Raw genomic sequence first — 23,230 nt, 5'->3', positions numbered from 1 at the left:
CATTATGGCGGTGCTATGGGTCGGACCAATGTTACTTCCAGGATGACAACGCCGGCTGACATGTAGCGAGGTCTACCATGGCTTGGTACAGTGACAATCAGGTTAACCGACTGGACTGGCCTGCCCAGACTTGAACCCTATCGAGCACCTCTGGGACGAGTTGGATTGCCGAACTATGGGGTGCTGCAGCCGACCAAAATCGGTGAAAGAACTTACCTGTCTTCTCCAAGACGAATGGAATAAAATACCACTAGCCATAATACAAGGACTTGTGGAAAGCCCCGGAGGGTTGAGACTGTAATTGCCGCTCAGGTGTCCAAATACTTATTGGTAGACACTGTATACTGACAAAGTATATGAAACAAGTGCCGAAAATTCATATATTTTAGTATTTGTTAGTTCATCTGCATTTTATTTTTCAGTGGGATATAGTCTGTGACAATGACTGGAAGGGGCCGCTGACAACGTCTTTGTTTTTTGCTGGTGTTCTTACGGGGTCATTTATTTCTGGACAGCTCTCAGACAGGTAATGTGGTTAGATCCCTCCCCTCCATGTAATATTGTCTCGTAAGTATCATTGGAGGGAAGGGTATACCTGGGCAAAGGTTGATTTACAGATACCGATAAGACGACACCCATGGGAAAATAAAGTTTTGGCTTTTTGTGGCAAAAGAGAAGCAAACAGCTACTTTGACGGAAAAATTGCAACAATTGTAAAAAAAAAACAAAAAACAAAAACACACAACACAGCTAAAACTGGCCTAAAAGGGCTGCAGAAAAAAACGCAGCAGAATCGCATTGCAGTTATGACTTTTACCTTCTAATATACCTGTATGGAATATACCAGAATTTTCACCGCAGACTGTTTTCTGCAATATGTGGATGGGGTTAGCCAAAATCCCATCCACTTTGCAACTACTGTAATATGTAGTGTTTTTTTTTTTTTTTCGCAGTGTGGGGCCCCTGTCTTAAGTGGTTAAAGACTTGCTGATTTACAGTAAATTGTATAATATATGTAATAATATACAGTATACACACACACACGTGGATAAAATTGTTGTTCCCCCTCATTTAATGAAAGAAAAACCCACAATGGTCACAGAAATAACTTGAATCTGCCAAAATGTCCTATGGACAGATGAGATAAAAATCGAACTTTTTGGCAAGGCACATCAGCTCTATGTTCACAGACAGAAAAACGAAGCGTATCTTGAAAAGAACACTGTCCCTACTGTGAAATATGGAGGAGGCTCTGTTATGTTCTGGGGCTGCTTTGCTGCATCTGGCACTGGGTGTCTTGAATCTGTGCAGGGTACAATGAAATCTCAAGATTATCAAGGGATTCTAGAGATAAATGTGCTGCCCAGTGTCAGACAGCTTGGTCTCAGTCGCAGGTCATGGGTCTTGTAACAGGATAATGACCCAAAAGACCCAAGAATGGCTAAGAGGAAAACACTGGACTATTCTGAAGTGGCTTCTATGAGCCCTGACCTAAACCCTATTCAGCATCTTTGGAAGGAGCCGCCACGCCGTGTGCCAACAGTTTTAAACCTGTTTTTAATGAGGGTTTTCCATGGCATTTAAATGGCGTGTTTAGTCACAAGCTCAATGTTCTGAAAGTCCGGCCGCTTTCCTTCATTGATATTACTTCCTCATTTCTCAGATTACTGATTTGCAGAGGTAGAGCCATGAATGCTGAAGACAGAGAGAGGAGAAATTTACCTACCTAAGACATACACGCTTCACTAGACAAGGGTCACTAGCTTGTGACTTGGGTGTAAGGACATTAGGATCCTATGGATTTCTATAGATATTGTTATGGGTGGGTAGGAAGCAGATGGACATAGTGTTTGCATGTGTATCTAAGCTCATGTATCCCCTCGTATTACAGGATCCCCTCGTATTCCTTTTTGGCCTTTGATCTAGTAGACAAGCTGTGACATTGTTCTGATGGCTTCTATCTAATATAGATCTATATCATTACCTGTATTCATGACAGTGCCCTCCGTGCCAACCTGAACCCACGTAAACTCCTCCTGGGTTGACCCAGCTTATCGAGCAGACTTGTACCGCATCTCATTTTACATTGAAAAAGAAAAATAACTTAAGCCTCAGTCACACAGCGCAAAAATTCTACAAGATTGCCGCACGGTTGTCCTTCAAGCGTCACCGCAGCAAACACCTCCCAAAATAATCGACACGCTGCAGGTTTAAAACGTTACGTTATGTGGAGATGATGTGTAGCTATGCCTTCATTTTAAGATTCTTGGAGGCCTGGCCTGGACACTTTCATCTTAGGGCCTTTACTGCAGCACCGTCACTCTTGGGATCATTGGGGGTACCAGGGGTCAGACTCCCACCGCGTTCAGCATACTCTACGGATATGCCATAGTTTACGAAAAGGGAAATAGTTATCCATTTTCTATTAGCGATGGCCTATCCTTATTACATCTGTGGGGTTCAACACCCAGGACCCCCGCAGATCAGCTGTACTAAGAGAGTATGGGAGGTGTGCTGCTCATTCACCGTAAAAACGGTAGCGGCAGATGTAGGTACTAAAGTACTTAGGTATCTAAGGATAGGCCATCAATAGTAGACACTGAACAACCCCTTTAGGCTAAAGCCTCACGGGGCAATCCATCGCAGCTCCTCCTGCAGTGCTGTAAACAGAAACTTCGCGGAGTTTTACTTAAGGCCCCGGCCTTAAGGAGTTGTCCCGTGAAGACAACTCCTGTCCATATGCTTTATTCGGGCACATGACCCCCTCAGGACCCCTTGTATGATCCAGATCAGAGAGACCTTTTATAAAAGCAGTTCCCATTCTGGTCGACTTCAGCCACCCTCGTACGATATCAATGGCCATACACCAGAATGTCCGCCGTGTATTGCCTGGCCGTGTGCCCCGCTCGGATGAACTTGCCACTATAAAGTATTGTAGACCTTGTCACTTTGGTTCTTTTACACATTATTGTACTGTAATGCAGTGTAAGCAGGGATGTAGGAAACATTAACTTGTGTCAGGTACAAAGTGTTAGGAAAATGAGTCTTGTAGACATGTGATCTTTGACTGTTTCACAGATAAATGTAACTCCAGGCTATAATTACAGTCGTACGTTATGTCTGCTGTGCCCAAAAACATCCTGTGCCCGTCTGCCATCAAACGGCCATTACTTTAGATCCTTTTTCACATTCTGATGCACAATCCATTCAGCCATGAATGCCACGACTTCCTCATGGCCTAATCTTACCCAGCACCCCTATTATTGTCCGAGAGCTCAGACTGTAATGTTGAGTGACAGTAAATGTATTGCCGGCCCTTCCAGGAATGGCTTCCTCATTCTAAGGAGAAGTGTCTCCAATGTAAACGTTCTGGATAATTTAATAAGATGTTCAAAGGGCATTCAAGTCATCGCAAGTTATCCCCTATCCAAAGTGTAGGGGTAATTTGGTGATTGGTGCAGGTCTGACCCCACGAGAATGAGGGTAAGTTTGCATGGAGTTTTTTGGTCAGGATTTTGAGGCCAGAAGGGCCACACTGTGGCTTAGTGGTTAGCACTGCAGCCCTGCAGTGCTGGAGTCCTGGTGTTCAAATCCCACCAAGGGCAAAAAACCATCTGCAAGGAGTTTGTATGTTCTCCCCATGCTTGCATGGGTTTCCATCCCATATTCCAAAAAGACATACTGACAGGGGAAAAAAAGTACATTGTGGGGCTCACAATCTACATTAAAAAAAAAGAAAGATTTTAAGGCCGTATCCGCATCAAAATCTTCACCAAAAAGACGGTTCTTTTTTCCGGGAGCGTTTGTTCTGGCTCCTGGAAAAAGAAGCGAGATGCTCATTCTTCGCGAGCCGAAGACACTCCCGACTAGGCCCATTCATTGGGCCTAATCCGGAGCGGAGTACCACAACTGGATACCGGTGCACTGCATCGGCATCGAATCACAGCTACCCCTATTTTGGACCGGAACCTGAAGCGGCCTCAGGTTCCAGTCCAAAAAACCCTATGTGAACTTACCCTTAGGGTGCTTTGCCTGATCTGACGACACATTAACATTAATGGGATCACCAGTTATCTCTGGCAGTCCCATTGACAGCCGCTCCATTAGAAAATGGAACCCATTTCTCAAGTAAGATATCCGTCCTATGACTAGTGAAGGTACGGTAGAGGATTCCTGAACCTTTATGCCATCTGTAATACGGCCATGTGTACGTATATCTCTGTATATGTACATATAGTTCATATTCCACACTTAAAGGGAGTGTATTATTAGAAATATGAGTTTATAAAGCCAGTTATATAGAACCAGGGCGAGATCATTATACAGGACGACATGGTGTAATAACATCTCTTCAGTGAACCTACAAGAACAAACACGATAATAGCTAAAGTAACAATTCCTTAGCACTTCTTGTGATTTATTCATGACGTATTCCTTCTCTACAGCTTTGGAAGAAAGAAGGTCCTCTTTGGAACAATGGCGGTGCAGACCGGCTTCAGCATCATACAAGTATTCTCCACCAGCTGGGAGATGTTCGCCATCCTCTTCCTCATTGTCGGGATGGGACAGATCTCTAACTATGTTTCAGCCTTTATATTAGGTATGTATAGGACTGGTGAGGAGAGCTGGTCTTGTCAAGGGGCAGGGGGCCTTTAGGTTGCCCAATATCAGCAAATAGTTTTGTATACGACTGATTTTCCCATATAAGACGGAGATAGATTCAGTATCCATAACTAAGTTGGATATAGCTGACCGACTACTGTATATACCGCCTCATTCCCAGATCACAACTTGTTGCCGATGGGCTCTATCTGCAGTGTAGACACATCATGAAATGTTATTGCGTGTGACTTTCTAACAGTAACAACGTGTATTTGCTTCTTGCATAGTAGATAGCCCGACAAATATCAGATTTCAGTGTTGGACTAGGCAAAACATAACAAGTTTTGATAATAAAAATTTTTTCCCACGTCTAGCTATTGCTCTTGTAGACTTGTCATGGCGCCCCCTGGTGTTCTCTTGATACCTCTCAGAACGTTATTCCAATATGTTCAGTTCTAGTGAGAAAAACTTGCTCCCAGTTGCACTGAGCATGTGCAACCGTCTTATTTTTAAACAGATAGGTGGATTTGTTGCATTTATTTAAAGGGGTTGTTCAGGACTTCATATGCTATACTTAGGATTGATATATGAGATTGATAATATCTGCACAATGTGCGAGCTGGACAGATTGCTCCATACACTGCGTAGTGTTCGTGTCGCACTATTGCGGCTCAATTCCTGTTCACTCCTCGGCAGAAGAAAACCTCAGCAAATAAATGCTCCAGGCTTAGGCCCCACGCTTTTTTTGGTGCAGATATTACTGAGTTTTTTTGAGCCAAAGCCAAGAATGGCTGCAAGGAATAGGAGATATATAGGAAGCTCTTATACTTCTTCTTTCTGCTCAGTCCACTCCTGACTCAAAAAACCGCAGCAAAATCTTCACCAAAAAAAGCTGTGTTCCCGCAATGTGGCCCCTCAGCCTAAGGGACTTGTTCAGTTTCAGGCAAATATTGGGAAGCAAATCTTATTTGTACATTAAAAAGTTCTACAATTTTCCAATATAGTTTCTGTATCAATTCCTCATGGTTATTTCACTTCCTTCCAATGAATAAAATCAGTAATATAAAAGTGATAATAATCAGTCCACGGTCATGTGATCTGTAGTCCATGGTCATGTGATGTACAGTCCATGGTCATGTGATGTACAGTCCATAGTCATGTGATATATAGTCCATGGTCATGTGATATATAGTCCATGGTCATGTGATATATAGTCCATGGTCATGTGATATATAGTCCATGGTCATGTGATATACAGTCCACGGTCATGTGATCTATAGTCCATGGTTATGTGATATACAGTCCACAGTCATGTGATCTATAGTCCATGGTCATGTGATATACAGTCCATAGTCATGTGATGTACAGTCCATGGGCATGTGATGTACAGTCCATAGTCATGTGATATATAGTCCATGGTCATGTGATGTACAGTCCATGGTCATGTGATGTACAGTCCATAGTCATGTGATGTACAGTCCATGGGCATGTGATGTACAGTCCATAGTCATGTGATATATAGTCCATGGTCATGTGATGTACAGTCCATGGTCATGTGATGTACAGTCCATAGTCATGTGATATATAGTCCATGGTCATGTGATATATAGTTCATGGTCATGTGATATATAGTCCATGGTCATGCGATATACAGTCCACGGTCATGTGATCTATAGTCCATGGTCATGTGATCTATAGTCCATGGTTATGTGATATACAGTCCACAGTCATGTGATCTATAGTCCATGGTCATGTGATATACAGTCCATGGGCATGTGATGTACAGTCCATAGTCATGTGATATATAGTCCATGGTCATGTGATCTATAGTCCATGGTTATGTGATATACAGTCCACAGTCATGTGATCTATAGTCCATGGTTATGTGATATACAGTCCACAGTCATGTGATCTATAGTCCATGGTCATGTGATATACAGTCCATGGTCATGTGATGTACAGTCCATGGTCATGTGATCTATAGTCCATGGTCATGTGATATACAGTCCACAGTCATGTGATCTATAGTCCATGGTCATGTGATATACAGTCCATGGTCATGTGATGTACAGTCCATGGTCATGTGATCTATAGTCCATGGTCATGTGATATACAGTCCACAGTCATGTGATCTATAGTCCATGGTCATGTGATATACAGTCCATGGTCATGTGATGTACAGTCCATGGTCATGTGATCTATAGTCCATGGTTATGTGATATACAGTCCATGGTCATGTGATATACAGTCCATGGTCATGTGATGTACAGTCCATGGTCATGTGATGTACAGTCCATAGTCATGTGATATATAGTCCATGGTCATGTGATATATAGTCCATGGTCATGTGATATACAGTCCACGGTCATGTGATCTATAGTCCATGGTTATGTGATATACAGTCCACAGTCATGTGATCTATAGTCCATGGTCATGTGATATACAGTCCATGGTCATGCGATGTACAGTCCATGGTCATGTGATCTATAGTCCATGGTCATGTGATATACAGTCCACAGTCATGTGATCTATAGTCCATGGTCATGTGATATACAGTCCATGGTCATGTGATGTACAGTCCATGGTCATGTGATCTATAGTCCATGGTCATGTGATATACAGTCCACAGTCATGTGATCTATAGTCCATGGTCATGTGATATACAGTCCATGGTCATGTGATGTACAGTCCACGGTCATGTGATCTATAGTCCATGGTCATGTGATATACAGTCCACGGTCATGTGATCTATAGTCCATGCTTATGTGATATACAGTCCACAGTCATGTGATCTATAGTCCATGGTCATGTGATATACAGTCCATGGTCATGTGATGTACAGTCCATGGTCATGTGATGTACAGTCCATAGTCATGTGATATATAGTCCATGGTCATGTGATATATAGTCCATGGTCATGTGATATACAGTCCACGGTCATGTGATCTATAGTCCATGGTTATGTGATATACAGTCCACAGTCATGTGATCTATAGTCCATGGTCATGTGATATACAGTCCATGGTCATGTGATATACAGTCCACAGTCATGTGATCTATAGTTCATAGTCATGTGATATACAGTCCATGGTCATGTATTGTACAGTCCATAGTCATGTGATATATAGTCCATGGTCATGTGATATACAGTCCATGGTCATGTGATATACAGTCCATGGTCATGTGATGTATAGTCCATGGTCATGTGATATATAGTCCATGGTCTTGTGATATACAGTCCATGGTCATGTGATATACAGTCCACAGTCATGTGATCTATAGTTCATAGTCATGTGATATACAGTCCATGGTCATGTATTGTACAGTCCATAGTCATGTGATATATAGTCCATGGTCATGTGATATACAGTCCATGGTCATGTGATATACAGTCCACAGTCATGTGATCTATAGTCCATGGTCATGTGATATACAGTCCATGGTCATGTGATATACAGTCCATGGTCATGTGATGTACAGTCCATGGTCATGTGATGTACAGTCCATAGTCAAGTGATATATAGTCCATGGTCATGTGATATATAGTCCATGGTCATGTGATATACAGTCCACGGTCATGTGATCTATAGTCCATGGTTATGTGATATACAGTCCACAGTCATGTGATCTATAGTCCATGGTCATGTGATATACAGTCCATGGTCATGTGATGTACAGTCCATGGTCATGTGATCTATAGTCCATGGTCATGTGATATACAGTCCACAGTCATGTGATCTATAGTCCATGGTCATGTGATATACAGTCCATGGTCATGTGATGTACAGTCCATGGTCATGTGATCTATAGTCCATGGTCATGTGATATACAGTCCACAGTCATGTGATCTATAGTCCATGGTCATGTGATATACAGTCCATGGTCATGTGATGTACAGTCCACGGTCATGTGATCTATAGTCCATGGTCATGTGATATACAGTCCACGGTCATGTGATCTATAGTCCATGGTTATGTGATATACAGTCCACAGTCATGTGATCTATAGTCCATGGTCATGTGATATACAGTCCATGGTCATGTGATGTACAGTCCATGGTCATGTGATGTACAGTCCATAGTCATGTGATATATAGTCCATGGTCATGTGATGTACAGTCCATGGTCATGTGATCTATAGTCCATGGTCATGTGATATACAGTCCACAGTCATGTGATCTATAGTCCATGGTCATGTGATATATAGTCCATGGTCATGTGATATACAGTCCACGGTCATGTGATCTATAGTCCATGGTTATGTGATATACAGTCCACAGTCATGTGATCTATAGTCCATGGTCATGTGATATACAGTCCATGGTCATGTGATGTACAGTCCATGGTCATGTGATCTATAGTCCATGGTCATGTGATATACAGTCCACAGTCATGTGATCTATAGTCCATGGTCATGTGATATACAGTCCATGGTCATGTGATGTACAGTCCATGGTCATGTGATCTATAGTCCATGGTCATGTGATATACAGTCCACAGTCATGTGATCTATAGTCCATGGTCATGTGATATACAGTCCATGGTCATGTGATGTACAGTCCACGGTCATGTGATCTATAGTCCATGGTCATGTGATATACAGTCCACGGTCATGTGATCTATAGTCCATGGTTATGTGATATACAGTCCACAGTCATGTGATCTATAGTCCATGGTCATGTGATATACAGTCCATGGTCATGTGATGTACAGTCCATGGTCATGTGATGTACAGTCCATAGTCATGTGATATATAGTCCATGGTCATGTGATATATAGTCCATGGTCATGTGATATACAGTCCACGGTCATGTGATCTATAGTCCATGGTTATGTGATATACAGTCCACAGTCATGTGATCTATAGTCCATGGTCATGTGATATACAGTCCATGGTCATGTGATATACAGTCCACAGTCATGTGATCTATAGTTCATAGTCATGTGATATACAGTCCATGGTCATGTATTGTACAGTCCATAGTCATGTGATATATAGTCCATGGTCATGTGATATACAGTCCATGGTCATGTGATATACAGTCCATGGTCATGTGATGTATAGTCCATGGTCATGTGATATATAGTCCATGGTCTTGTGATATACAGTCCATGGTCATGTGATATACAGTCCACAGTCATGTGATCTATAGTTCATAGTCATGTGATATACAGTCCATGGTCATGTATTGTACAGTCCATAGTCATGTGATATATAGTCCATGGTCATGTGATATACAGTCCATGGTCATGTGATATACAGTCCACAGTCATGTGATCTATAGTCCATGGTCATGTGATATACAGTCCATGGTCATGTGATATACAGTCCATGGTCATGTGATGTACAGTCCATGGTCATGTGATGTACAGTCCATAGTCATGTGATATATAGTCCATGGTCATGTGATATATAGTCCATGGTCATGTGATATACAGTCCACGGTCATGTGATCTATAGTCCATGGTTATGTGATATACAGTCCACAGTCATGTGATCTATAGTCCATGGTCATGTGATATACAGTCCATGGTCATGTGATGTACAGTCCATGGTCATGTGATCTATAGTCCATGGTCATGTGATATACAGTCCACAGTCATGTGATCTATAGTCCATGGTCATGTGATATACAGTCCATGGTCATGTGATGTACAGTCCATGGTCATGTGATCTATAGTCCATGGTCATGTGATATACAGTCCACAGTCATGTGATCTATAGTCCATGGTCATGTGATATACAGTCCATGGTCATGTGATGTACAGTCCACGGTCATGTGATCTATAGTCCATGGTCATGTGATATACAGTCCACGGTCATGTGATCTATAGTCCATGGTTATGTGATATACAGTCCACAGTCATGTGATCTATAGTCCATGGTCATGTGATATACAGTCCATGGTCATGTGATGTACAGTCCATGGTCATGTGATGTACAGTCCATAGTCATGTGATATATAGTCCATGGTCATGTGATATATAGTCCATGGTCATGTGATATACAGTCCACGGTCATGTGATCTATAGTCCATGGTTATGTGATATACAGTCCACAGTCATGTGATCTATAGTCCATGGTCATGTGATATACAGTCCATGGTCATGTGATATACAGTCCACAGTCATGTGATCTATAGTTCATAGTCATGTGATATACAGTCCATGGTCATGTATTGTACAGTCCATAGTCATGTGATATATAGTCCATGGTCATGTGATATACAGTCCATGGTCATGTGATATACAGTCCATGGTCATGTGATGTATAGTCCATGGTCATGTGATATATAGTCCATGGTCTTGTGATATACAGTCCATGGTCATGTGATATACAGTCCACAGTCATGTGATGTACAGTCCATAGTCATGTGATGAACACAGAGGTTTACTTCTCCCTACAGTCGCACGTCTGATTTCTGTGCTGTGACTATAATGAATTAGTTTACAGGGAAAAAAGCCTTAAAAACCATTTTTCTCATCCCTCAACTAGGTCATGTTTCTGATAAAGCCTCCATTTTCAGACTTTGTGTTTCTCCTGCTATTTTCAATAGGATGCGAAATTCTTGGCAAGTCGGCTCGTGTCATCTTTTCGACATTAGGCATTTGCATATTCTTTGCGATCGGATACATGATTCTGCCTTTGTTTGCCTTTTTCATCCGGGACTGGCGGACATTGCTGATGGCCCTGACTGTTCCCGGGCTGCTATGTGTCCCCTTGTGGTGGTGAGTTGATGTGAATGAATGCTTTCTGTCCATCATGTCATTGCTGTTTTTTCATCCTCCATATTTCATGAACATTTGAACCTTTGCCTTAGAGACATTATTGATGTGGGTCTGGATATTGGGACCTTCACCCGTCAATAGAATGGCCTCTCTGTGAGGTTCCTGTCTATCCAATCCATCTCTATGGAGTGTGAGATTGCTGGTAATGGGATTGATGGGGAGACCAGTAGCCATATCCCTACAGATTAGACTATTATCTCATATTATCACTATTTAATATACTATCTATATTGCCGAAAAAAATGGCGTGGAAAGGATGCTGATATCGCTGATATAATCTTTTATTGCCCTTGGTTTTACTGCTTGTAAAGTAAATATCCGTCTGGTTTTACGCTGGAAGATCCTTTTATCATATCCCCACCCCAAGGTCATGGAGACACTATTTCTATCCCTAGAAAGCTAACATGGCTGAGATAGTGTTAAGTGTTCTCTAAGGCAGAAATGCGTCACGTGTATTGGCCTAATGGGTTTGTCCATATAGTCTATTTGTAGAAAGCAGGGCTTGCACGCAAGCTCAGCTGTCTCCATAACCCCATAAAAGTATTTGGAGATCTCTACACATATCCTTGGCGCCTCCATTCATTCTCAGTCTCACCGGCCATGATAGCGGATGGAGGACTGCCATTGTGTGAGGGTCCCAGAGTGGGAAACCGTATCAATTACACATTTATTACCTATCCTACATAAGAACAGCTCTTTTATTTTCTATCACCCTTTAGGATATTATTTTCCTATGATCTTATTTATCTATTATTCTAAAAGAATAAGAATTTTCCTGATTTCTTTTCCAGGATTATTCCAGAATCTCCGCAATGGCTGGTCTCTCAGGGGAGGATAGAAGAGGCAGAGGCGATAATAAGAAAAGCTGCAAAACAGAATAAAATTCCTGCCCCTGCAGTCATCTTTAAAACCGCCGAGGTAACGTATGTAATAATGTCTGTGCGGAACGGAGAGATTCCCTCCTGTCAGATAGACTTATACTGGTTTGTTTTCTCTCCATAGCTGGACGACACCAACCAGCACCACAACAAGCGACACACTATATTTGATCTAGTAAAGACTCACAACATACGACTGATCACAGTACTTACTATCCTGTTATGGTGAGTGACGTCATCCTATCAGATACCGTATAAAAGTCCCACGTGTGCCATCCAAGGGTCCATTCTGTAATGATAAAAATAGAGCAGGTCCTATTCTGCTACGTTTCATCGGAACAGAATGGATCAGAAGCCACAATACAAGTGAGTTCATCAGAATGGATTTGGATGGTCACTCCACGTGTCATCCAACTGCGTTGCACTGCAAATTCGACCCCAACTCGGATGCACTCATTGGGTCTAACTGGGCTGCTGCACACAGTTCACTTATATACATGCTGGGGTGTCATATGTATAGATTCTCACCAGGGGTTGCAAGCTGACAGTGAGGGTAGGCAATTGTCCAGGGCACCACCTGTCATTGGTTGCACAATGATCTCTTCCATCACTACTGATGAAGGTGTCCATGGATTACCAAGACCCAGGGTGCATTTAGATCCCTGGTCTCTCCATGTGCTCCAACACCAGTAAGACGTAGGGTTCCGACATCCAGAGCAGAGAGAAGGACCAGGGATCTAAAGGCAGTGGAAATGGCTTAGGTAAGGAACAAAGGCGGAATACAGGGGCATCATTTTTGAATGGCGTTAAGTATGGTAGTGGGGTCATCCAAAAGAAAAGTCATAAAGGTCGGACACCCTCCGGCCCAGACAGTTTCAGCAAGATTCCGCTACATTGGGCACCAACCAACATCCATGACCTTGTAGCCCCATTGCGGAAAACCTTTCTTGCAGATTTTTTTTGCGGTTTTTGATCCAAAGCCAAGGGTCGCTTCAACAGGAATGGGAATTATATAGGAAGCTCTTATACTTCTCCCGCATCTTAAATTCAATCCAGACTTTGGCTTAAAGAGGACCTTTCATGGATTTGGGCACATTCGGTGTTATATACCGCTGGAAAGCCGACAATGCGCTGAATTCAGTGCACTGTTGGCTTTCCTGATCTGTGCCCCGGGTGAAGAGTTATCGGTCCCGGTACCGTAGCTCTTCACAGTCAGAAGGGCGTTCCTGACACTCTGTCAGGAACGTCCTTCTGCACAGCAGCGCCTATCGCGCTGTACAGTGTGAGCGGTGAGGAACGCCCCCTCCCTCTCCTCCCAGTACTCGTCAATAGATGAGTATTATCAGGAGGGGAGGGGGCGTTCCTCCCCAGTCTCACAGTACAGCACGATAGGCGCTGCTGTGCAGAAGGACATTCCTGACAGACTGTCAGAAACGCCCTTCTGACTGTAAAGAGCTACGGTAACGGGACCGATAACTCTTCACCCGGGGCACAGATCAGGAAAGCCGACAGTGTGCTGAATTCAGCGCACTGTCGGCTTTCCAGCAGTATACATCACCGCATGCGCCCAAATCCATGAAAAAAACCACAACAAAATCTGCAACAAAAAAAAGCAGTTTTTCTGCAACATGGGGCCATAACCTAAGACAGGTAGCAGTCAGCCGAGTTGGATTTTTCCAGAAAATCACTGACAGGGTTGTTTACAATTTATTATAGTTGGAAAGTTTCACACGAAAAATAAGTACACACCCGGAATTATGAAGCAATAACAATTATATTTTATTGCACCCAAGAGCAAAACAGCAACTATAAAATAATTTTAAATATTAAGAAGAGATGACTAACAATCCATTTATATACAGAATCATATTATGTATGTATGGTTCCCACTAACAAGAAGAAACGGGGCATAGACTGTGCCCTCTATCATATATTATACCATGTTATATTATCATTTGTTCACGCTACATTGTGGACATCATTTCATATGTACACCGCCCTGATATGAAACAATGCTTCTCTTCTAGGTTGATCGTATCCATTGGATATTTCGGTGTCTCCCTAAACACACCAAATTTGCACGGGGATCCATTTCTGAATTGCTTCCTTATGGCCGCCATTGAAGTTCCATCCTATATTATAGCATGGCAGCTTCTTGGGCATGTATCTAGGCGCTACTCGATGTGTGGAACAATGCTCCTCGGGGGAGTTGTGCTTCTTCTTATACAACTGGTGCCACCAAGTAAGTATTATATTCTTAAGGGTGCCAAAGTGGCCACAAATGCCACGTTCGCCTGAGGTTAACCTGGTGTGATATATAATGGGAGCACCATGGATGGCACAGATACACGGTTATAGATACGGAGACATTTTTGTGGATATGTCACCAATATGAAAAACCACTTAGGGTTACCCTCACAGTATATTACGATACATCACTGCTAATAATAGAGAATACTAATAATTTATCCTTATATATTTTTCTAGGTCTCAATATATTGTCCACTATTATGGTGATGGTGGGGAAATTTGGAGTTACAGCAGCTTTCTCCATGGCGTATGTATACACAGCTGAACTTTACCCTACAGTCATACGAAATATGGGCGTGGGTATCGGTTCTATGTCTTCTCGGGTGGGAAGCGTCATCTCTCCATACTTTGTTTACCTAGGTAAGATTAATATTGAAATTCTAAATGTAAATGTTTGCTTGTGGGATCTGTGACAATAGGGTAGTCACTAGAGATGAGTGAATAGTATTCGATCGAATACCTCACTCCCATAAGAATGCGTGTAAGCGGCTGAATACCAACGGGCAAGCGGTGTGCAGTGAAATCACACGGACCCCATAGACTGTAATGGGGTCTGTGTGCTTGCCGTGCGCTGCCCACACGAATCATACGGACAGGAAAGTGGATTGTGAAGTAGTTTCCTGTTCGCATGTTCCCTGCGGAGATGTCACGGCAAGCACACGGACACCATTATAGTCTATGGGGATCCGTGTGCTTCCACTGCACACCGCTTGCAAATGCGTTTGGTAGTCCATTCAGGGGGTTCAAATGGATTACCGATGCAGATGTGAACGAGGCCTTAGACAATTATTACTGCATGTGTAACTACATAATATATTCTTTCCTGTTTTGACCAGGTGCCTATAACCGGCTGCTGCCTTATATCCTCATGGGTAGTTTGACCGTAATTATCGGACTTCTTGTGCTACTCTTCCCAGAAACTTTTGGTAGACCTCTACCTGAAAATATGGACCAGATACAGAGTGTAACAGGGTAAAGAAAAACATTTATCCCTGGGGTTGATACTGGATGGTAGACTTGACAGTGTACAGATGTCACAGATTTAGGTTTATACCACCTATGACGCTAGGTTCACACCTGCGTTCAGCCCTCCGTTCTGTGCTTTCCGTCTTCTGCATGCCAGAAGACGGAAGGCACAGACCGGGTCCAGCCGTGAGCGGCGGTGAGCGTTTTATGCTCTCCGCCGCGAAACCGGATTTTTTAATCCGGACACAGAGTACTGCATGTCCGACTCTGTGTCCGGATTAAAAAACACTGTTTCATGGCGGAGAGCATAAAACGCTCACCGCCGGACATCTTTCTCACCCATTCAAATGAATGGGTGAGAAAGACTCCTGCAGGTTTCCGTCTCCTGCTCTGTTTTATGCAGGAAACGGAAACCTGCAGTACAGAGAGGACAACGCAGATGTGAACGAGCCCTTAGCTGACTTACTTAGTTTTTTGTATGTAGATTGTGAGCCCCATAACACACACATATCACAATGTACATTTCCATTTCCTATTAGTATGTCCTTTTAGAACGGGAGGAAATCCACACAAACACGGTGAGAACATACAAACTCCTTGCAGATGTTGTTCCTGGCGGGATTCAAACCCAGGACTCCAGTGCTGCAAGGCCGCAGTGCTAACCACTGAGCCACCATGTTGCCCCTTAGCTGACTTATTTTGTGTATCTGTATTTTAGACCAAAATCTTGGCAATTATACCAAATCATGGCGCAGTTTCCACCAGCAAACTGTCTGACATGCTGGTTAGAAGGGTCATGGCGCTTGGTTGAGCACTGCGGCCACATCACTGTATACCAGGCACAGTGCCATATATGACATACTGTAACAGCTTAAATAGGACTGAGCTGCGGAAAGATCATGTGAATGATAAACAGAATGAGACAATGAAGCCGTGTCCGCCTCAAATATCCTGAACAAAAAGACAGCTCCCATTTAAATCAATGGAAGCCGTTTGTTCCGGCTCCTGGAAAAAAGAAGCGACATGCTCATTCTTTCAGGTGGATTCGCCTCGTGGCATCCGCCTGAAGACACTCCCTCCCGACTAGGCCCATTCATTTGAGCCTAATCCGGAATGGAGTGCGCAACTGGATGCTGGTGCAGTGCTTCGGCAACCAGTCACAGCTACCCGTATTTTGGTCCGGAACCTGACCCTCCGCCTCAGGTTCCGGAGCAAAAAACCCCGTGTGAGCTTACCCTAGCCCGCTGTAACTACACCCATATGTGGCCAGGCCTAAAATGGGATTGTCCTTCCGACTCAATTCCTCATAGTCTTCCTAAATGTCTTGTCTTATCTCTTTCAGACTATGTTGCAGAAGGAATTCTCAGAAGGATCTTCATGGCAATTCCGAAGAATCAAAAAATGGCATGATATTAATGACCACAAAGTTATGAAGTTCTGATTCATTCTTCTAACCCCCAGGGTACAGGATCGGTCATGTCCATTGCTGTGCCTTTAGGAAAGATAGCCAGTAACTACACATCCCATTAGACGATCGCCTTCATATATTATCACTTATGGACGCACCAAAGAAGAAGGGGTCTGGCACTACCAGTATTAGCCGGCATTACTAGCCACCTATCCTATCACCTGTGCCCGCTGACAACGCTGTGCTGGAAGCCCAGAGGGCATTTTTCTCTTGTTTCCTGTGTTTTTTGTATGTTTTTAATTTTGCATTGTGTGATTTTTGTTAGTAATTTCTGATACCGTATGGAATTCTGGCCATTGAGATCATGTCGACATTCAGATCTTTTGGACGCGCGTTTCTCGGTCTTGCCTGACTGCAGAATCCGGAGAGCTGAGAGACGTAATATTCTTGCTTTCTGGACACGTGCTAAAAGATTATGAAAGCTTTTCTACTGTAAAGCCTATATTAGGTTGAGACAAATTGTGACCAAAAAAATCAGTTCTGTTCAATGAACGATTTATAAGACACTTTCTATAGAAATAAAACTTGGCAGCCATGTTTGTTGTCTGTCTTTTAACACAGTGAGGAGTGTCTGGAAAATCTGATTACAAAAGCGGATTATATCGTATTGATGCTTGAGACATACTAGAAGCGGGCACACCCTGGTACAGTCTGTACGATGTTGACACATCATTGCAACACCTGGCCTGTCTCCATGAAGGGGGTACCGGTACAAAATGGAGCACCGGGGCTGTAGTGGGCAACCATGGAGCACCCACCACCAAGACCCACATCACAAATCTGCTGAAATCAGCCCTTAAAATCTTCTCACAAACAATTCATGTATTGGCACCCCAAAAAGATACTGAATCCTGATTTATTTTTTTTAACAAACCTTTTATAGGTAAAAATAGGCATCACATACAGCAGATGATTTCTACAACTAAGGCCTGGTTCACTTCTGTGCATGGGTTTCCATTCGGGGGGTCAGCTTGGGAACCCCCAAACAGAAACTTAATCCACATAAGAACGCGGTCAACTTAGGAAACCCTTGGACCCCATAGACTATAATAGGGTCCGTGTGGTTTCGGCATGAAAAAGGCGGAGGGAAAAGTGCTGCTTGGACTTTCCTCCACCAGAGACTCCTGTTTCATGGGTTTTACTATCAGCTCCACTATAAGCCCAAGTAGTTTGCTCCCTTAAAGGCATAATGTCATGTTTAAATGCACAGTAGTATACACGGGTATATGCATTCTATCATTTGTTGTCTTTTCCCAGTGCATCTAGCATCCTATACTCCATGGGGGCCATACACATGTAACGGCATAGGAACCCACATCATCGTGACCCACACAGCCCAGCCATGTGGATATGGTTCTCTCTGTACACTGACCTGTCCAGGGCCACCAGGCCCCCACTCACTGGTGCTTACAAAGTTGGCTGGAAGAGCGCACACTCACTGTCACGTCCGATTATCTCTGGTACATTACTGAAGAAGAAGTAGTTTCTTGGGGACACCGAATATTTATCAGTTTTTCATGAGCTAGTGGTTCACCCAGCATGAGAGAAGAAGCCTAATGGCCACACGAGTTGGGGGGCCACTTGGGCGTGTTTGCTACCCCCACCCCCTGTGCTCAACCCCTAGCTACGCCTCTGCCCAATAGTCTAAGGTTATAGCATCAATATCTTTAACTCAATAAAGCCCTTTTAAAAAGGTGACCTACCCAATCAGTTGTGACCACGATAATAAAGTAAATTTGCCCTTTGTCTCTGCCTTTTACTTACTTAATGGATGATCAACATGATACTTGACATTTCAATCATGTGACCTCAAAAATATGCACAAATTCTCAGAAAAAAAATTAAAGTGCTACAATAGGAAGTATTTGTACGAAAATTATATTAAAAATAGAAGTTACGGGAGGGGAGACATAAATAAGATTTTAATGATTCATTATGAAATGTAGGCAGAATGTGGGTGGTGTCCAGGAATGAACAGACAGGTTATTGTGGCAGGCCCAATATTCTTCAAGGGGTTGTCCCATCTCAAGGTTCCTATCTATATTTGTAGCTCATGTAAATTGAAGACTTTTCCTAAATATATTGCTCTAGAAACGCTGCTTTGTTTGCCTGCTATGTGAACCTCCCATTGTTTACACAGTGTTTCCCTAACGCCAGACCTGAGTGGTAGGACAAGTGACATCACTCACTTATGAATCATACAGCTAGTGCCATCTTTATAAAACTTGTGTTCAAAATGCTATTGGGACTCATAAAAAATAGTTAATACACATAGGTAATAGCTTCCTAATTATCCCCCCCCCCCCCCACAGATAATAGTGTCCTATTTATCCCCCCACATAGATATTGGTGATCCCCACAGGTAATAGTTCTCCTAACCCCATAATACATTACATACAATCCAGGCCACACATTTCTGGTGAATTTCATACTTACCTCTATTTCCTGTAAAAAATTGATGCAGCACTCTTCTATTGTCCTCCCGGCGGCCATGTCACCTGCACTATTTTACCACAAGTGATACCATAGACCAGAAGACAGTATAGCTAAAAGAGGTGAACAGCCGGGTGCCACATCAGGAAGAAAAGTAAAGTATGAAATTCCCTACACCTGGAAACAGTAGTGTGGTGAGGGGGTCTATGAAGACCCTGTTTTTGGGCCTGGTCGCAAAGGCCCAAAACCAGCGTCCTCATAGACCCCTATGGAAGTGAGCACTATGGAAGTTTGTTCCGTCTTTGGCCAGAAGGTCTACAGCACTCCCCAGGTTGTATAGTACTGTAGACTATAGGACTGTATACTTGGAACAAACTAATATTACGTGATGTTGCATACTAGCCCTAAAGACAATAATATGGCCCCATTTTTGGACCCCACACAGTACATGACCCTCTTTTTTTTTGCCCCCAAACAGTATATGACCCACTTTTTCGCTCCAACACAGTACATGGCCCCTTTTTTTTGCCCACACACAGTATATGACCCCCTTTTTTCCCTACACAGTATACGATGCTCACTCAGTATATAATATCGACATGTATATGACTACTCACCTATCCATGCTCATGTCCATGCCAGCTTTTTCTGCCAACCCCAGGGCGCGCTATATCAGACGATTTGTAAACACACAAAGACAAGCACAACAGCAAGGGGAGAAGATAGTGCAAGTACAACCTAAAGTTAGTCCCCTGTTTGTAAATATAGAAGCCCTGTTAACAATGTGTTCTTACCATCAACAATGGAACAAAACAAGGACCCAGAAGGTCAGGTAAGTATAACACTCAAATGGAAAAAAAAATCCAAAGACACATCATTGAAATGGAAAAATACAAAATAATTTTATTTGAAAAACACTAATGAAGATTAAAAACACCAAAGCACAATGAGGACAATAAACACAACCATGACAATATGAAAGACCTGTAGTATCCGCTTGTAGTGCGGGCATGCGCAGTCAGCTCTGCCCAGGCCCGGTGCCTGGCAGAGTGAATTCAGAGCCGGAAGACGCCGCGGGGAAACTGCACGGAGGATCCAGCCCGACCCTCACTCGTGGACTTGGTAAGTATAATTTGATCGAACGTTGCCTAGCCCTGAAACGAGCATTTTCCCCCCATAGACTATAATAGGGTTCGATTCGAGTAGTTGAATATTGAGGGGCTACTCAAAACGAATATCGAACCTCGGACATTTTACTGTTCGCTCATCTCTATTTATTACCATTTTTGCTGTGTGGGTCGTGCATGCATTTTGGCATCCATGTTTGTGTCATCTTGACTGCATATGTTTTTTCACGCTATCAGCACTTTGCTAGTGCAATATAGTGGTCTTCCCATTTTTTGCCACATTATTTGTTGTACTATCATCAATTTTCCAGGGATGACCTCTGAATGGTGGCTGTGATACTGCAGGTCTTTCATATGGTTGTGTTTATTGTCCTCATTGTGCCTTGGTGTTTTTCAAATAAAATGATTTTGTATTTTTCCATTTCAATGATGTGTCTTTGGATTTTTTCCATTTGAGTGATATACTTACCTGACCTTCTGGGTCCTTGTTTTGTTATATCAGACGATGAAGAATGGCAGGATGTAACATGTCATGACAACATGCAGCACCACCTAGAGGCGGCAGTGAAGATCGGCATATTCAAGAGCACAGATAGGTGTGTAAATTATCAGCTACCTATTGCAATAATACAATAGATAGCGGCCAATTAAAAAAGGCTGCCTCTCCTAGTTCATACCATTGCCTCAGGTCACCTCATGGCAGATGTAGAAGTTCTTGGCCTTGTGCTTGATACCTGTGCACTATATTGCAATTGCAATGCTTCATGTAGTGAAGGCCATTCTTGTTTCCAGACAGCTGATGTCACATCATTGGTTACATGACCTGTTTGCAATATCAAGCACAACTGCAGAACAGTGCACTGTGCCATGAAGGGGCCACATCACTTTTGCAAACACTGCAGCCTCCTCAAACAGCTGATTGGAGGAAGGGGCTGCCAGGGGTCAGACCCCTACCAATCTGATATTAATGAGCTATCCAAAGGTGACGTCAACAACATCAGAGTTCTGGAAAACTCATTTAAGTTGCATCAAGCCATCAAATAAACCTGGCTCTCTTCTAAACATACTTTTGGTGCAACATAGTAAAAGTATTCCATTATGTACAGTATGTCATTCAAATGTTGACAGATGACTCTGATGCCCCCTGAGCCTGCAGGACAGCTTGAATTTCTTTGGAACTTGTTTTGGACTGCTTATCCACCATCCGGACTATCCTGCATTATAATCTTGAATCAATTTAGCTACACTGCCATGGGTTGTAAACGTCTTGATTATGTTGCCCACCATGGAGAAAGGAACATCAAGATCTCTGGAGATGGATTTGAACTCTTGAGATTGTTGATATTTTTTTAACAATTTTGGTTCTCAAGTCCTCAGACAGTTCTCGTCTCCTCTTTCTGTTCTCTATGCTTAGTGTGACACACGATGCAAAGACTGAGTCAATTTCTCTCCTTTTTATCTGGTTTGAGATGTAATTTTTATATTGCCCACACCTGTTACTTGCTACGGGTGATCACATGCTTGAAACAAAGTTATATACCCCTAATTTTGAAAAGGTGGCAACAATTTTGTCCAGCCCATTTTTGGAGTTATGTGTGAAATTGTCCAATTTGCCTTTTTTCCCCGATTTTTTTTTTTTTTTTTTTTTGTTGCTCTAATACATACAAAATTTTCTTGAAAAATTTCAAGGGTGCTAACACTGTATATTCCATGCAGGTTTTCTCCTCCCAGTAAATAGCTGGGAGTTAAGAAAAGCAAACATGCATCAAATAGCTCTGACCCCACTGCAAAAACCTGAAAATCAAGTAAATTTGAGAATCGCCCGAAAACTTGAAAGGCAAAATTGCCCAGCTTTGTTAGACAGATAGAAGATCATTTCAAGCGTGCAAGCTATAGGGGCTGTATGTGCACAACAGTCTTTTCTGCAAGGTGCTGCAAATCCACTCACTACATACTGCACCGGATTACGTTTCAGAGGGAAAAGTGAAAGTAACTTGAGCATAAAGCCAGACATCTACAATTTATGAGAGCAGATCAGAACATGGATAGGAGAAAGCGACACGTCTACACGACACCGGATTCTATTGTGGATTACTTATGGGGACAGAACACCTTGACTTTGATTGTGGATTATAATCTGGTAATAGAAGACAATATGAAGTTCTGAAGATCTACAGAAGGTAATTGTTATGATCTTTTCCCCTTTCCTAATAAATACAATGGGGAGACAGATTTCGGACAATAGGCATCCGTAGTTAGTTAAATTTTTGACGGACAGGCTAGAAAGTACAGGGTTATGGAATGGTGATGGGATATTAAAGTGGTAAACCAGAATATGAAGCCTATAGTCCTATCTATAGCAGGGAGTGTAGAGGCCAGCCTGCAGAATGGGAGAGATCACACCCAGTCATGTAAATAGAATCTATCAGATTTATTACTATTTATCCGTAGAACACATTGTAACCTTTATTCGTAGGGAAATATAGACGAAAATCTGTAAGAAAGTTACTTCGTAATAATAAAAATAACAAAGGATTTAAATAGACTCCGGCTGCTTTCACTTTCTATTTTCTTCTTTCTTTCACACTCTCCATTATATATACAGTATATATATATATATATATATATATATATATATATATATATTATACAGAGGAT

At 42.5% G+C, this 23,230-nt stretch overlaps 1 protein-coding gene across 1 annotated transcript in view; it reads left to right on the top strand.

The window, feature by feature from the left end:
* Positions 1-18,758, top strand: part of LOC142203916 (solute carrier family 22 member 4-like) — a 35,883-nt gene extending 17,125 nt beyond the window's left edge. Inside the window, exons 2-10 of the mRNA XM_075275022.1 lie at positions 423-526; positions 4,446-4,600; positions 11,159-11,330; positions 12,182-12,308; positions 12,393-12,493; positions 14,296-14,510; positions 14,756-14,938; positions 15,415-15,550; positions 16,887-18,758. Coding sequence (XP_075131123.1) covers positions 423-526; positions 4,446-4,600; positions 11,159-11,330; positions 12,182-12,308; positions 12,393-12,493; positions 14,296-14,510; positions 14,756-14,938; positions 15,415-15,550; positions 16,887-16,977 — 1,284 coding nt within the window. The 3' untranslated portion in view covers positions 16,978-18,758. The remainder of the gene's footprint in view (positions 1-422; positions 527-4,445; positions 4,601-11,158; positions 11,331-12,181; positions 12,309-12,392; positions 12,494-14,295; positions 14,511-14,755; positions 14,939-15,414; positions 15,551-16,886) is intronic.
* Positions 18,759-23,230: the final 4,472 nt, after the last annotated feature.

The sequence above is a fragment of the Leptodactylus fuscus genome, chromosome 5 (genome assembly GCF_031893055.1).
Source record: "Leptodactylus fuscus isolate aLepFus1 chromosome 5, aLepFus1.hap2, whole genome shotgun sequence".
Taxonomy (NCBI): domain Eukaryota; kingdom Metazoa; phylum Chordata; class Amphibia; order Anura; family Leptodactylidae; genus Leptodactylus; species Leptodactylus fuscus.
Note: the sequence above shows the minus strand (reverse complement) of the source record. Positions and strands in the feature narration are given on the sequence as shown.